The sequence below is a fragment of the Mizuhopecten yessoensis genome, unplaced genomic scaffold (assembly GCF_002113885.1).
Source record: "Mizuhopecten yessoensis strain PY_sf001 unplaced genomic scaffold, ASM211388v2 scaffold7443, whole genome shotgun sequence".
NCBI lineage: Eukaryota > Metazoa > Mollusca > Bivalvia > Pectinida > Pectinidae > Mizuhopecten > Mizuhopecten yessoensis.
The window spans coordinates 392,252-409,651 of NW_018407050.1; the positions used below are offsets into that span (position 1 = coordinate 392,252).

At 36.2% G+C, this 17,400-nt stretch overlaps 1 protein-coding gene across 1 annotated transcript; it reads left to right on the plus strand.

The window, feature by feature from the left end:
* Positions 1–8,555: 8,555 nt before the first annotated feature.
* Positions 8,556–12,536, plus strand: LOC110453548. The gene is made up of 3 exons (XM_021502526.1): positions 8,556–8,663; positions 11,751–11,888; positions 12,317–12,536. The coding sequence occupies exons 1-3, from the start codon at positions 8,630–8,632 to the stop codon at positions 12,472–12,474; spliced, it is 330 nt and encodes a 109-aa protein (XP_021358201.1). The 5' UTR covers positions 8,556–8,629; the 3' UTR covers positions 12,475–12,536.
* The last annotated feature ends 4,864 nt before the right edge of the window (positions 12,537–17,400 follow it).

Here is a 17,400-nt window from a genome sequence, read left to right on the forward strand (position 1 = left end):
GTTTCATCAATTTCATATGAAATGAAAACGAATGTAAGATCCTTTTTATCACATTATCAAGATTTGTGGCATTATTTCATGTAAAACGGCAATTTTCATGCAAACTTGAAATGTAAAATGCCGCCATTTTGACTCCAGTAAGTAAGTCTGTGACGCCATGTACTTGTCCTAGGCGTGGCGTCACAATTAAAACAATTGACTCTTACAACCAATCACAGGGTTGATAGGTCATATTACAAGGGTTGGTATGCAAAAACATATGACATGGGTACTATTCACTGGATAACACAGTACATTGTGTGATAACACAGTACATTGTGTGATAAATATATATATATATATGATTATCAGTTGACTCTAAACCTGGTTTACAGACCAATATTTTCTAGTGTATTTTTATGGTTATTGTCATGTCATTCCTCTTTATGTTGTTGTCCCAATTGTTTGGTTTTTCCCAGGTCTTTGTTTACTTTCGCTGATCTGGTGTTTGTTAAGTGAATAGTTAAGTTTACATGTATTTCTGGCAGAGTTCTGATTCTCAACACTAAATTTACTTTTCAGTGTTTTATTTAACTGCATGCAAGTAATGAGTCAAATACAATTACCATTTTTTAAAATTTGATTCATTGGATTTTGAAAATTCATTAATTTGATATAGAATTTCATATGGTACACTGCTTTTCAGAACCTGATAGAATATGGCTCGATTATGATTACTTTGTGAAAAATGGAGATAAACCAACGTTTCTGGAGGTTTTCTGTATAGTACAGTACAACATGATCATACAGGATATTTCAGATATGTGAATTGAAATATTATTGATTAACATACAAACAACAAAATCAACAAAACACAGAATGTTGAAATAATGTAACAAGTCCTTTACACTTGCACCTCTGTATTGACTATCAGATTATACTGATCAGGTTATACTGATCAGATTATACTGATCAGGTTATACCGATCAGGTTATACTGATCAGATTATACTGATCAGGTTATACTGATCAGGTTATACTGATCGGATTATACTGATCAGGTTATACTGATCAGGTTATACTGATCAGATTATACTGATCAGGTTATACTGATCAGGTTATACTGATCAGGTTATACTGAGATTATAATGATCAGATTATACTGATCAGATTATACTGATCAGGTTATACTGATCAGGTTATACTGATCAGGTTATACTGAGATTATAATGATCAGATTATACTGATCAGATTATACTAATCAGGTTATACTGATCAGGTTATACTGATCAGATTATACTGATCAGGTTATACTGATCAGGTTATACTGATCAGGTTATACTGAGATTATAATGATCAGATTATACTGATCAGATTATACTGATCAGGTTATACTGATCAGATTATACTGGGATTATACTGATCAGGTTATACTGAGATTATACTGATCAGGTTATACTGATCAGGTTATACTGATCAGATTATACTGATCAGATTATACTGAGATTATACTGATCAGATTATACTTAGATTATACTGAGATTATACTGATCAGATTATACTGAGATTACTGATCAGGTTATACTGATATTATACTGATCAGATTATACTGAGATTATACTGATCAGATTATACTGATCGTATTCACCACTTTCTACATACATTTCTGTACTAACACTGTATCATTGCATGATCAGGGATTTCTGCTGCATTTTCTGCTTTAGTAGACATAAGAGTAACCTAAATTGTTTTCCCTATAGCAATATGTATATAGGGCATTTATCTTTGTTGTTTCTCCTCAGCGTAATGCTATCCCTCGTTACCTCTGGTTAGCCAGTTGTCAGACTTTAGTGAAGGTGTGTGACATTTCAGTATGATAACACTTTAAAGTTGGCCGTGATAATAGCAGTGTTTTAATATGAGGACGCAGAACCTTAACATAAACAAGGGAATACCTGAAGAGTGAGCAAATCTGTAACTTAAATTCAGAATCATTTAAATTAAAGCAAAATATATGAACAAAAGAAAGATTTACCTAGACACCCCTGAAAAGTATAAACAGAGTAAGACCAGGTGTTCCAGAAGGGTAAGAATCTTCTGCTTCATCAACCACAACCGCCATGAACTCTAGGTTTAATAATATTAATGTCACACTCTCCAATGGAGAAGTGGGGCAGTGAAAACGACACAGCAATTAAGGCAGGACTTTCAGGCCGCACCACAAGTTGGTGAACAAACAAGGCTGAGGCATCGGTTCAGCCACCAAATCTAGAACATTCTGTTCTGAGATACAGTAGCTGATGACAAGTGGTTTTATGTCTCCTTTATATCTCATGCAGGGCACAATCTTCAGCATGTCATGGTTCTCAGCATCTGAGACTTTCTTCTCGACAAAGTTCCAATGTCAAAGTTGTTCTTTATGGCTGTTCATTGCAGTTGCACTTTACAATGGTAAGAGTGTGTTAAGCAAACTACAATCAGATGTATAATAGTAAAATTGAGGCTACACAAAGCTTATATTTTTATTTATGTTTTGTATGCCCATTCCCCTTCATTTAGTTCAAGTGCTTGTTATATTACTACTCTATGTCAAAACAAAACATAGATTTAGCACTGGGTCTAATAAGTCTTCACTGATCATGAGACCTATACTATTTTTAGCGTACCAATATGAAGCGTACACACAACAATGGAAAGATTTGCATATCCTTGAGTTTTAATTTAATGCATCAACTTGTGTTATATGGTAAATATCTCACCATTTACCGTGTACAAGTATCAGAATATTGTAGATTTTTATTTCCAACATTGAACAAATTATAAACATATGGAAACTAGATGTTTTTATGTGTTTAGAAATATTTTTAGATTTAAATTTCTGTTGGTGAATGTTTCCGTGGTTACAAATATCTTATATATCATAGGATATTATTGATATTAGCTTTTTTTTATTCTTGGTCCAGGTAGAACAATTTTAGCCGATTTGTGTCACAGGGCAGTAGGAGGTTTTGGGTGCTACGGGGGCCACAGCTTCTGCCAAGCGCTTTTTATTTTTTCTTGAAGTGTTTTTATAATACTCATACATACATGTACGTAACATATACAAAAATATTAAAATAATGGTCGACACAACATTGACCTGCATTGTAATATTCACCGGTGTAGTGTGTTCATGTTTTGCATATTTTTGTTTTTATTATATTTTTTTTTAAATGGCTAACCTTTGAGAGGTAGTCATAAATTCATGAATTAAAACCGTTATGCATCAGAAAAATTCACAAAGTTCATCACTTGCGTACATTAGCATTACTGAGTACCTACATGTATACATTATGATAGACGAGTTGTTATTGTTTCACAGTAGTATTATGCACAGGTGTAAAACATACACATGATCAAGGAATCAGTGTCTTCGTTTACATTCCAGATGAGATTTATCGTTATCATTTGTATTATTACCATAATAGTTGATGAATTTCATCACAAAGTGTTTGAAAAAATGTCAATATATCATTAAATAGCTATACGTTTATGCATGTTAAGAATTTTAAAAATGTCAAAAATTGTTTGCTGACAAAATTTTGTTTAAACCTTTCCTTGACTGTTTTATAAACATTTCGCTCTTTATCATTAGTTTACTATATTTTAGAAGGAAAATTAACTTTTGGGGATGATTTTTATTTATTTTTTAGATTTTTAGAAGAATAAATATTTTCACAGGATCTATTTTAATAGATACATGTCTATTATATGCACTGCACTTGAGAGTGAAAATAAAAAATTGTGAACCATGCGAAATATTGAGGGTTTCCATAGAAAGGATTCAAAGAAAACATGGCGGACCGTTATATATTGTTTATTGTGTAAATTATTTTATGGTTCATTCTCTATGTCTCATGTTTTTAACAAAAATGAAATGTCTCCAGAGAAAATTCCAATAACTTACCGGTTCACTGCTTGGAAAGATAATCATGAAGAAATGTATTATTGTGATGACTGGATACAGTTTGACTATACATACAAAATATGTCATCTGTCTGTTGCCACAAAGATGCTGAGCATTACATCATAAATGTAACTACATTTAACTCATTCACCCTCACGACACATTTAAACTCTTCCGATTCAAAGGTTTGGAGTAGTACATTATTTAATTTCAGGGGTGAATGAGTTCAACATAATTTCAAGGATACAATTTAATCCATGCAAAATATTACCCAGCATTTTGATCAAAATAATGATTTCTTCACGATAATCTCTCTCCGACCTGTAGATATTGTAGCTTATGTCTCGCGAGAGTTTAGGGCCTTTGGCTTGCTTATTATGTCGGTTGTGGATACCAAAAGGCATGTTGCCTTGTTAATGCCAAAATATTTACCCCTAAAGTCACATTTGAACCTTACAAAATCAAAGACTGGACAAGTCCATTTTAAAAATGTAGGGGTGAATGAGTCAACATTAATATTGTTAGCCTTGAGTCTTAATTCTGCTTAATTTTAATGTGATCTTTAAAATCAGTGAGTTCATTTTAAATTTCTTCATAAATGTTTGAAAATTATATTGGGGCCCCATCAGATATGCCAACAGTGTATGATTTATGAATGTTGATATAGATCGTTAATACATTTACAAATTGTGACATTTTTACCTCAACTTTATTTATAACCTGGTCAGTCACGGAATGTGTTTTAATATAATGTAAAAAGAGGCAAAAAATGGCCCAGAACATTTCAAAAATTTCAAAAAAAAAAAGAATATTTTTTAACATACTCAAATATTACTGTGATATAGCCACATGCATAACCAAAATTATTTTTTAATTCGCAAAAACCCTCTGGAAAGAATTCCTACAAGTTAAACCAAACTTTTCTAAGTTGGCTAATGTGACCAGTTTTGAAAATTTGTTTTAAATGCAATAAATTAACAAATGAAATTGTAAAAAAACAAGACCTATTTTCTGCCATTTTATGAATATTAATGATGTCATGAACACTTTTTGTATCAATATCTAAAATAACTCAAAGATACATGATTTTTTTTTGATTTTTTTTTACTAAACATGTTATGATATGGCCAATTATAATGACCACTTTGCATACAATCATAAAGTGTTTATGATGAAGAAAAGGGCCTTTCTTGGCCCTTTGTGAACCTACTCCTTTTAAAGGTGTGTTATATATACCCAGATGTGCTATTTTATACAGATTGTGGTATAAAGAGTATACAGAAAGTGATATTTTTTTTTATATTTGGGGCTCTGTTGCTGATGAACCTAAGCAATGTTTTTCCAATTTCACCTGATATTTCCCCCCCCCCCCCCCCCCCCCAGACATGAATGGTCAACAATACAATATTCTGTAAAGAGTTCCATTTCCCCCCATATTATACTTACATGTACATGACATATGTATTTCAGCACTGAAAATTATCATAAACCTCTTCAACAGGTTATGTTGTTGTTGTTGTTGTTGTTGTTTATTTGAATATGTACTGTATACATGCAGTACATATCTGTTTTCATATTTTAAGTTTACCGAGACAATGCCTCAGGTGATGACCTACTCCAATTAACATTTTTGACTTCTACTCCAAAACCACAGAACCGATTTAATAAAACTCTGTTGCAGAAATGTGCCATGTTCAAAGGCAGGCAAGAAACCTACATTGTATGTATGGATCCAAACTCTCAGGGGTCTGTATATCAGGGCCAAAAGGGGTCAAACTGGGGGAGGGGATCAACAGTGTTCGTTTTCAGTTTCAGACCCAGCTAGAATATTAAATCCTCTACATGGATGGAAGGCCCTAAGGTGCTCATCAAAATGTTGAATTTCATTATCCCTGGATGGGGGCGGGGCGGGGGCGGGGTAAATTTTACTTAAGTCTATATAGGAAAAATACTTTAGGATATACATTTCCTTCATTTTAAGACTCGCTCTTAGGGACTGAGGGGCGGGGCCAAATGGTCAAGCTGTCTAAAATTTCAAAAGTCTTCTCTTTTAGACCGTGATTTGCTAAATTCAAATATTCTTCATGGATGGAAAGGTCATAGGTGCTTTATCAAAATTTTAAATTTCTTTACTTCCGGGCCACCTATTATCGCCCGGCAAGGCGGTACATTTTATTAGTCCCCCACCCAGATATATGTTATATGTTGGTCACTTAAAATAGAACTTACGATTTCCTGGATTATGCTGTGGAACAAAAAATGCATTTACATATCTACCTTCTTCAGCTTAGTAAACTTTGACTGCGTAAAAAGTACGTTTTTCACATCAATATTACTTTGTTCACTGTGCATTTTCTCAATTTACCCAAGTGTCACGATTTATATTCACTGGAACTACATTTATCATTCTAGCAGATACGTCTCTGGGCTACCGTTTTTTAGGTCACCTGAGACGTCAAAGTCAACAAAAATGGTTGCCGGTTGAGTCCCAAGCCCCTATGGGCCTGAGGGGCGGGGCCGAAAAGGGTCAAATTGACTAAAATTTCAAAAATCTTCTTCTCAAGACCCAGATATGGTAGAATCAAATACTCATCATAGATAGAAAGGTCTTAAGGTGCTTTACCAAAATTGTGAATTTATTATGGTTTATAATGGCAAATGATACTTTGATTATTACATTTTGAGCCAGCCCTACCCCCAAGGGCTGTAGGGTGGGGCCCAAAGGAGTCAGTGTGCTAATTTCTTCATTTTCCTTGTTTAGAATCAGAGGTGCTAGTTTCAAATACTTTTTAGTCTTTAATCTGTATGCTAGATATTGAATAAGGTGGTTTTATTGTTTTTTGTCACTTTGAATAATATTTCTGTTCATGTCAAAACAAAATAAACTCTCTGTATAAATATATCAGGTGACCGTTAAGGCCCATGGGCCTTGTTCTTTTCTTTATAAAGCATTTTTTGTTTTTTTTGGATATACATACTTGTATAAGGATTTACCTTCCTTTTGACGGCGTATACGGTAGTATGAACGCAGTTGGCAACGAATATGTTCGTTGCCAGCTTGGTTGACAACTGCGTTCATTTAACGCCGTCAAAATGAAGGTCGACCTTTTACAAGTCATCTTACTTTTAACTGACTTTAAACGGCTTTTGATCCGAAATCACTGTCATTAATAAATCAAAGTTTTAGATTTATTTTCAATTTTGTTGACCCTATCTCAGTGGATCAAAAACTTTTAGCTAAAATATAGCTCTTTCATGAATCCGATGCGAAAGATTAAATTATCGCGCTCATTAATTTATGACAAGGCTGTCGAAAGGGAGACCCCTAATTATCACCGTTTATTTTGATTTCCTACATAGGTCCTACAGAACACCAAATAGTCTCGATCGCTGACAGTACATGTGGACGTCACTAAAACTAGACGACACAATGACGTAGGCATGCTGCAAAAGCACTTCGTTATTTCTGGCAAATAACAGGTCATAAACTTTTCCCAACATACGACGAGTAATATATGGATAGGGAGTTAAAACTAATCAGTAGTCTGNGTTCTTTTCTTTATAAAGCATTTTTTGTTTTTTTTGGATATACATACTTGTATAAGGATTTACCTTCCTTTTGACGGCGTATACGGTAGTATGAACGCAGTTGGCAACGAATATGTTCGTTGCCAGCTTGGTTGACAACTGCGTTCATTTAACGCCGTCAAAATGAAGGTCGACCTTTTACNGCATATGTTCGTTGCCAACTTGGTTGCCAACTGCGTTCATTTAACGCCGTCAAAATGAAGGTCGACCTTTTACAAGTCATCTTACTTTTAACTGACTTTAAACGGCTTTTGATCCGAAATCACTGTCATTAATAAATCAAAGTTTTAGATTTATTTTCAATTTTGTTGACCCTATCTCAGTGGATCAAAAACTTTTAGCTAAAATATAGCTCTTTCATGAATCCGATGCGAAAGATTAAATTATCGCGCTCATTAATTTATGACAAGGCTGTCGAAAGGGAGACCCCTAATTATCACCGTTTATTTTGATTTCCTACATAGGTCCTACAGAACACCAAATAGTCTCGATCGCTGACAGTACATGTGGACGTCACTAAAACTAGACGACACAATGACGTAGGCATGCTGCAAAAGCACTTCGTTATTTCTGGCAAATAACAGGTCATAAACTTTTCCCAACATACGACGAGTAATATATGGATAGGGAGTTAAAACTAATCAGTAGTCTGGCTTTATCACGAGGTGTGACGCACTTCAATCAGCTCAATTGATTGCAGTTAATGTAATGTTTATTGCTTATATCGTGTGCAGTTTTATATAGACGTGCGCGGAAAAAAACATTGAAGCATTCCTTATCTATATCCTCACCTAGAAATGACGTTTTATAATACATCGTTGTATGTCATAAGTGTACGTGTAAATGATATTTTAGGTCACGTACATGTATCCTTAGTGACCTTAGCTGACATTGTCCTTAAAAGCTGAGAGATTGTACTATGGATATGCCATGTTCACGTTTCTAACAGGTCAATGTGAATGCTGTTCTAATAATAACCAAAAGCAACGCACCTTCCTTATCTGGTGAATTCGTGACCATTTTAGGCCACGTCTGACCCCTAAAGTCGGGACAAATGTTTGAGATAAAACTGGTAACGAGCTAACGAGAAGTCACTAGTGCCGACCACCTTACTGCCATGAAGATTACACTTGCCTTTCTCGCCGCCCTAGGTTCGTAACTGTTAACTTAAATTCCGTTCATGGTTTGAGAATATATTTCCTTTTAATTTTTAATTTTGCAACATTAGTGAATGTGCAATGGCCTCAGAACTTGCCTTGAATAGAAACACTCAATAATATCATGAACCCAAAACACGCTTAGTTCAAAATAAGTCAATCGATTGTCTATCTTTTTCAATTACCGTAGATCATATTATTTTTGCGTGTACTTTATTTCGCGACCCATGTATGTAGGTTATATTTTCAAAATAATAAAAAATAAATGCCCTTTAGTATCGGCAATGAGTCCCAGCGGAACGGAATGGCCATATGGGGTAGTAAATGTTACTTGCTTTGGCTGTCTCCGAAGATTTACCAATTTCTTTAAATAAGTACTTCTTTCTAATGATTATTTTCGAATAGTTTGAATACGCTATTGGAATATTTCGATAATTCAATAATGATATTAATTAATATGATTCTCACCCCATATTAACTCGAAAATGTATCTTTTGCGAAAATTAAGTGATCTACAGTGCACACATGTACAATGTCCAGTGGTCATTCTAGCCGTTACACTGACCATTGCCCTACGGTTATGCAATCATCACGATTTCGGTAACCGATACAGGTATTACATTCTGTTCCTTATAGAATACAGTCATTAAGACATTATTTTGTTTTAGTAATGAATATTTGTTTGATAAACAATTACGGCTCTGATTCAGTCATCTTGTCTCATTTTATCGACTGAAAAGTCTCTTAGTTGGTTTGAACATGTTATTTTTCTTATCTTTTTCAACTGTTAAAATATTGCAGAATAACTTATCTAATCAATTCAATCAATTTCAATTTATTGACTGTAGGCAATACGGCCCATGAGTACATATTACATATTACATATATACAATACATAATAAGGATGTGAAACAGCAAGACAAAAGTGGAGTACGAGTTAAAGAATTACAGCTCTTATCTTATTTGCTTCAAAAATAATCTATAAGAGTTCAGCTGCATTGTGTCAACCTTATATAAAAATGAATAAGTCATGGTAGATCACTCCCTGCGTTGTATGTACCTATCGGTAGTGGTCACATGGTCACGTGAACCTAAATATCTACTACGAAATGAAGCACCTGTCCCTATCACGTCACTTATCAATCGAAACTGACACAAATACATTTGTTCAAGTTTGTGATAACGACAGTCATGTTTAGAACAATTCTGACATGACGTCACAAGCATAAAAAGGGGATCGGATGTATTTCATGTAATATGACATCAGAGGAATGAAACATTGGACATGACGTCGCTGACATGACATCATATGACAACACAGGCCATATTTTCAATGCAATGCCTACATTAATGAATCAGCACATCATGGTAAGTGGTCTGACCCGTTGTCAGTATAATGTGACCGGGCGGGATTCTGTGTTTGATGCCTTTGGCATGGCATTTCAGTGAGGTAGCACTATAAAGTCGGCATCAGATCCGCGCTATCGCAAGGAGGCAAGCACATCAACATATCCTGTCTCCTGCATACACACACATAAGCACGCACGTACGCACGCACGCACTACGCACATATGGAGGCACGACCTTAAATGACATTAGCTGTTAATAGGACGTTAAACAAAGTCAAACTAAACCAAACCAAGTGGTCTGACGCTCTATCGAATGAGCTTGATTAGCGACTTTATAGCGTGACAGCATACCGTTTGTTTGTTTGTTTGATTTTGTTTAACGTCCTATTAACAGCTCAGGTCATTTAAGGACGGCCTCCCCTGTGTGCAAGTTGTATGCGTGTAGTGTATGTGTGTGTATTTTTGGGAGGCTGTGATATGTTCGTGTTTGTCTCCTTGTGATAGCGCGGAACTGATGCCGACTTTATAGTGCTACCTCACTGAAACATACTGCCGGAGACACTCAGCAGGACGCCCCACCCGGTCACATTATACTGACAACGGGCGAACCAGTCGTCCCACTCCTAATTTGCTGAGCGTTAAGCAGGAGTAGAAACTACCATTTTTAAAGACTTTGGTATGTCTCGGCCAGGGGTCAAAACCCAAAGCCTTCCTCACAGGGGCGAACGCTCAACACATGGCCAAAAGTGAGGCATTGTCAAGGGAGACATTAGGAAGAAGAAAGTTATTAAGAAAGGAAAGAAGAGATAAGGTCCCAAATTTAGTCGCCTCTTACGATCATGCAATTGGGGACAGCAGGTACAATTCTTACTCCCTACCTACAGGAAACTGGTACAAGTATATATGCTACCTGTATAATGTCATGGCATCACAGTATCAGGACTGACGTGGCATCGGATAAATACGTCTGAAAAGATATCAGAATATTATTTCTGACATGACCACGGCGTATTACATATAACGATAGCCTAAAGTAGATTCAGACACAGCTTGCTGGATCGTATATATATATTACATAAATACCGAGAATGTCACGTGAACGGTGGCTTATAAGGGCAATATTTAAAAAGAAAATCAGACATATCGCACATATAAAAACGCTGTACTTACAGCGCCATGTCGATACCCGGAGTCGCATTTAAGGAGTTGGTGTAGGACAAACCGGCCAGGGAAACGGGGTCCTAGTGGGAGAGGTCCATTATAATGCTCAAAAAACTGTGTTGAATGAGGGAACACGCGTGCATGTGTATCTAATCATTTCCACATACATCGACGTTACTGGGGGAACAGGGCCACTGGCTGCAGCATCGCGAAATTGTCACATCAGGCAGAAACTGAACTGTGACGTCGGCTAGGTTACGAAGCCATTGATGTAGACATGGACATAAATAGCATACACTTCTATTTTCAATTGGTATGCATAAAGCTTAGGATTCGAAAATGTTGGGGAATTAATAACCTCAGACCGAAGCGAATTTCTGTGTTTTGGTGTTGTTGTTTTTTGCCAGCACAATCTTTCCCGCTTTATTTATACCATCGTTATAAACGAACTTACGTATGTTCATTTTGTATTATATAATACACTTTAAAACCCATCACTAAACTTCACTCCAAATGAATAAATGAATAAAATGTGTGTGATGGGCCACCGGTATATCGTTGTATATTGCAGTGGCTGTTGTTGTCAGTGAGACCTGCGTTGACAAATCGAGATGCGAAAAAACCAGCTGTAGTACTGATTATTCGGTGGAATGTGTGGACATTATGGGCGTGCATGTGTGCACGTGCATGCACACGCAAATTCACGGCGGTAAGAATCAGTGTTACCACAACAGAGTTGCCTCCCATGTAGATTACATTTCAAGATGTCGTCACATATATTTTCTATAAATATTGCCGTGATTGCATTACGACGTTGGTAGCTTCTTTTTCAGAATAAAAACATTACATATCAATAATTACTAAGATGTTCAGAGTAATTTTACACATTTTAGGGATTTGGATCAACTGTTGGTAAAAATGCCAACTCAAATGATGATATATATTACTCTGAACACATTAGTTTAGGCCCATATCTCTTATTTTCGTCATGTGGACGTTTTTCGTTAACTTCTGTAATGCATAATGTACATTTCTATGGCATTTATTTTCGAAATATATTACATTTCTCCTTCAAGAGGAGCATAAAAGGTTATACTGATATCGTCCCCCTTGTATATCTGTGGATTTTGTTGACAGGATGTACCGGAAAGAATGACTGCAATGGCATACCCACCTTCGTCACTTCCTGTCCGATTGAGTCTCAGCGCCATTGTGTTGACGGAAATTGCCGATGTGAAACTCCAACATCACACGGACACCACCATGGAAATGGTTTCGGGAACTCAGGAAATTAAAATCAGCTCATGTTGGCAGCAAGTTTGCAAAATATAGTAGTAAATTGTTTGACCAATTTCCACAATATGTTTGCTTTATTTTTCAACAAAATTAAATGTCAATTAACATTTAGATTTATTGGAAATACAGTTTGTATTATACGACGTTGCCGACATCTATTCTATATAATGGTAGCTGCCACAATGCGGTACTCCCTGCTAACGAACTTATTGTTGTTACCGGGTTGAAAACTGAACTTGGTGCGTTGGGCATGGATGCTATTACTTCTTTGATCCATATATAACGACGACTTTAACATCGAGTAAATATGGGTGAGTTGTTTTTAAAAGAAGATAAAAATCGAACTCTCATATAAATAATAATGTCGATATTTTTTTGTTATAACAAAATCTCGAAACAGGACAACACTGGAACAGGATCTCAAAACGGAACAACACACTTCCCCGTTTTTGTCTTCATGGATTTATAATATTTTTTATTTATTTTACAACAATTATGAAACAAGTTATTTCAACTTATATTAATCACTCTTGTTGGCCCGGATGTTTGCGCGTGGGGGGTCTAATTAGGATCAAGGATTTAACAGACACTCATGTTTTAAACTGTTCTAAACAGGACATGTTACACGCAGAGGTATCTGAAGAGGGCCAAAAGCTCGCCGGTTTTGGATTATACTGATCTTTCTTAACAATTGTTAATGGAAGTCCCTTTTGTTGTTTATGCCGATTATTGTAAAGTTATCTCACAAAATAGATATATGTCTTGATACCCTATCCTCAGTCACTCTTCAGATAACAATGATTTTTAGCCATTTGGGTTCGGCTGTCTTTTCAAGTGTTCAGCATCATAAAGGAAATATGCGATACTACCGGTCAATTATAGAGGTTCACACGATAGCAAAACGTTTCCGGAAACACACAATCGATGATCGAGGAGAATCTGGCAAAAGATATTTTACTAGATATCACTTCTGTTAACATATGTCTGTAAAACCAAACAAGATTTTCAAAACAATAGAAACCGTCACATCTGTCAAAATACATTGTCGTTAAAAATGGTGTATAAACCGGAAGTTCTGTCTGTCGAGACATTATTCTTCAATTTCAAACATCCTATATTGATTCCAGTCATTTATTTTACAACATAAACTTCATATTTTTAATGTGAAACTGTACTTGCTCATTTCAAGGTGACAATATTCGATTCATTCTTAAGAACATGGAGAAATACGTTTCATTGTTGTTCAGAAAAGGAGTCTTCTCTCCGAAATATTTTTGCAAGTACAACAGAGAAAGGTGAGGGAAACAAATCAACCTCCAAAACTCACATCTTATAGTCATTTAACAAAATCCCAAAATCCAACATTTCCCATTTGGATTACCGTTATGCCAAACATGTTTGAATGCGATGAATCTTGGACATTTTGGACATGATTTGTACCGGTATTTGAAAAGTAAAATTTTGGTTATAGCTGACGTGTTTGAGAATATTAAGAACGATCAGGGATTAAATCATGCATTATCAATATTTAGGTCCCAGTTTACTTGGTGTGTAGCGTTGAAGATCCCGACATGTATTTGTTTTTGAAGATGGCGTTCAAGGTGGCGAAGCTACGATTTCAAACAGATACTCCGAAGCTATTAATCCTTATATTCCTAAGTCATACGGTCCAGGCAAGCCAAACAGCTATGTTGGGCCTGTATCCTGCTGGGATGAAGGGCTATCAAGTTTGTTCAAATGAATGACCTTGACCCACTTGTATGTACAACAGAGAAAGGTGAGGGAAAACAAATCAACCTCCACTGTGAGATGACAGTAAAGGGGTGACAGTGTGGGTGAGGTGGTGTGTGGGTGTGTAGGGGAGTCTGTACTGTGAGATGACAGTAAAGGGATGACAGTTTGAGTGTGGTGGTGTGTGGGTGTGTAGGGGAGTCTGTACTGTCTATACTTGGGTTAAATGTGTTAAAATCTTCAAACGACTTCTTCTCAATAACCAAAATTCCCCAGGTACTTATATTGGGCGTGTAGCAAGCAGCTGGGATAAAGGGCTACAAAGTTTGTTCAAATGAATGACTTTGACCCACTTTCAATGTCACAGGGGTCAGTTGTCTTAAAAATTCTTTAAAAAACTTCTTCTGAATTACTAAGAGGCCTAGGATAATGATACTTGGCCAGTAACATGCTAGGATAGGGTCCACCAGTTTCAGATTTGTAGCACTTTGGGCTCATGTATCAAACTTTAATTAATTTACATGTATTGTCACCTTTCATGCTGTCTATGCCTCTTTGAAAAGTCAGTGTACGGTTCATCATCTATATAATGACTGTACACATTGAGGCAAGGTAAAACATGACAACCCTTGAATTTGTAAGTAGACCTCTTCTATACCACACAAAATGATCACTGAACATTAACGACAACTCTTGGTAGAGATTGCGTTTCTCAGTGAAAGGTGTTATCTCCCTTGTACTGGTGCTATCTAAGACCGTGGTTTGTGTAACAAGATATAATTCAAGATAAATGAATCAAATGATTTGTTGATTTCGTTTATTTATTTGTTTTAAACAGCATTATCTTCCGTATTGTCTAGCAATTGACTATTGTGTAACAGCAGAGAGAGAAATGCACGACCAGACCGGGATTCGAACCCGGCAAATAATTGCAAATCTTATTTTATTCAGAAGTTAATGACTCTTCAATGAATTCAGCCTTGTATATGAAAATATTAAAAAAGAAGCTGACCGAATGAGATACACGGTTTTTCCCACAGGAATGCCTACAGCTTGCTGGAAAGTCAACAAACAAAAGAGGCAGATCAGTAACTTCGAACAGAAAGTATTCAATCGGGTTTGGGTTATTTAAGAAATTTGAGTGCTATGTAAGAGCTAGAAAACTTTAAAGTTGCGTTGAAGATTTGTTACGTCACAAAAAACCAATCAATTTTAATAGCAGCCCCAGTTTCATGCCCCAGCGTTATCAGGTGCACACGGACCTGAGATTTTTTTACAGCTACATTTGGACCTAAACTAAGGTGTTCAGAGTAATTTTCCTAAGTTATGATATTCAGTTTACGTATAATGTACTGTATTGTCTTTGGGGGTGGCATTTTTAACGTGTAAAATTACTCTGAACACCTTAGTTTAGGTCCAAATAAAGCTGTACCAAATGCTCAGGTCCCTGTGATCAGGTGTACGACAATGTTTTATTTACATCAACGATATTGCCGATGTTTTTTTTATACATATGTACAATGTAACGTCTTTTTACTGAAGAGACATCTGTTCAGGCCTTGTCCTGTAATAGAAACTGATATTAATCGTGTTATTTGGGCAAACAAAGCAGTTGTTGATACATAAATACAAACTGGGTGTCGCTCCCTCTTGTGGGAGTTCAACTTTGTTTTTCCTTGGTAGATGGTCAATAAATGCTTCTAAAAATACCCTTATATATTTGTAAAGTTATAAGGTACTTTGTGAAGCCATTGGAGAAGGATCTGATAAGTTTCAACAACTTATGACACATCCCTTGCTCTACAGTTAACTATAGATATGTTTTAAGGCAGAGGGTCCTAGTCTGTTTGTCTTGTAACTCTAACGAAGGCAAGTTTCAATTTTGTTCAGCATTTATTCTGACCTTAAGTTGTTTGCCTGTTCACAAGTACATGTAGGAAGTAAAAATATCAAATTCATTATAATTTTCCTTTTATACAACATCACCTCCGCCATTAAAATTAAATCTGCTGACCTCTGGAATAATTACAACGCTCTGACTAAGTATGACTAACAATCCTCTCACCCTTAACTATCAGCCATTAAGCATCATAGTTAGATGTAGGAGAAGCTGGTCTGATGAGGATAGTATAGGTGATTTTAACAGGAGAGGAAAAATGTGTGGCCAGACAGGGATTCCAAACTCAAAAAAAACCTTGAGCTCTAAAAGTCGACAAATCTAGATGAACACCCTGAGCAATTGAACTATGTGGTTGCATGCCGCGATTCACCCAGTCTAGTTCGGCTCTTTGCCCCAAAAGATGACACTATTTTTAACCCATGTTTCAGTATCCATTTGCCAAAACAAGGGTTGGTCACAAGCTCTACTGTAGCAGGAGAGGAACAGAGTACCGCGGGGCGGAACAATATACGGCCGTCGAATGCCATATAGTGTTATATACCTTCTTACATTGAAATCAGATCTGCATCATTCTAAGAGTGGTTAGCTGACATGCTATAAAAAATGTAGGAGAAAATATCCGGATAAAAAATCAAATTCTGAAATGAACAAAGGGCAATATTTTTTGGACGAATTGTTGAATCAAAATTCTTTTAAGGGAGACAACTTCATATCATGATTATAATGTATACTAAGTTTTGAAGAGATCGGTCAAAAAATGTAGGAGGAGATTGCCGGACAAACAAAAGTTTACCCCAGACGGACGTACGGACAACCCCATACCATAATACTTACGTCAAATTTGACGGGCGTATAAAAATGATCCACAATGGAGACAGGAATTTGAGCCCAAGACATTTAAACTGTAGACAAATGCTCTACCAATCAAACTTCATGTTGTTTTTTTAAGTCGTCATCCCCAAAGATGACATTACTTTACAACCCAAGTTTGGATATCCCCTTGCCAGTCCTTTAAACAGGGGTTGATCGCAGGAACCACTGCAACATGAGAGAAAAAATGCACGGCCACACTAGGAATTTAACCAAGGATCTCCAAACTCTCGATGGATGCTCAAACCAATGGAGTTACTTGGTTGCTTGTGATGGGCTCAGTCAGGTCCCGCTACATTACACCAGACTGGTGAGCAACTTTGATGTTGAGATTCTTAGACTCCCCATTACACGTCACAGTAGACCAGTAAATTTGATGTTTTGGGGGGAATACCTAACGCATGTGTCAAAAATAGAAAAATCC

Coding starts and splice junctions, on each gene's coding strand:
- LOC110453548 (XM_021502526.1), top strand. CDS start 8,630: ATGAAGATTACACTTGCCTTTCTCGCCGCCCTAG. Junction 8,664..11,750: donor TGCCTTTCTCGCCGCCCTAG/GTTCGTAACTGT, acceptor TGTATATTGCAG/TGGCTGTTGTTGTCAGTGAG. Junction 11,889..12,316: donor GCACACGCAAATTCACGGCG/GTAAGAATCAGT, acceptor TTTTGTTGACAG/GATGTACCGGAAAGAATGAC.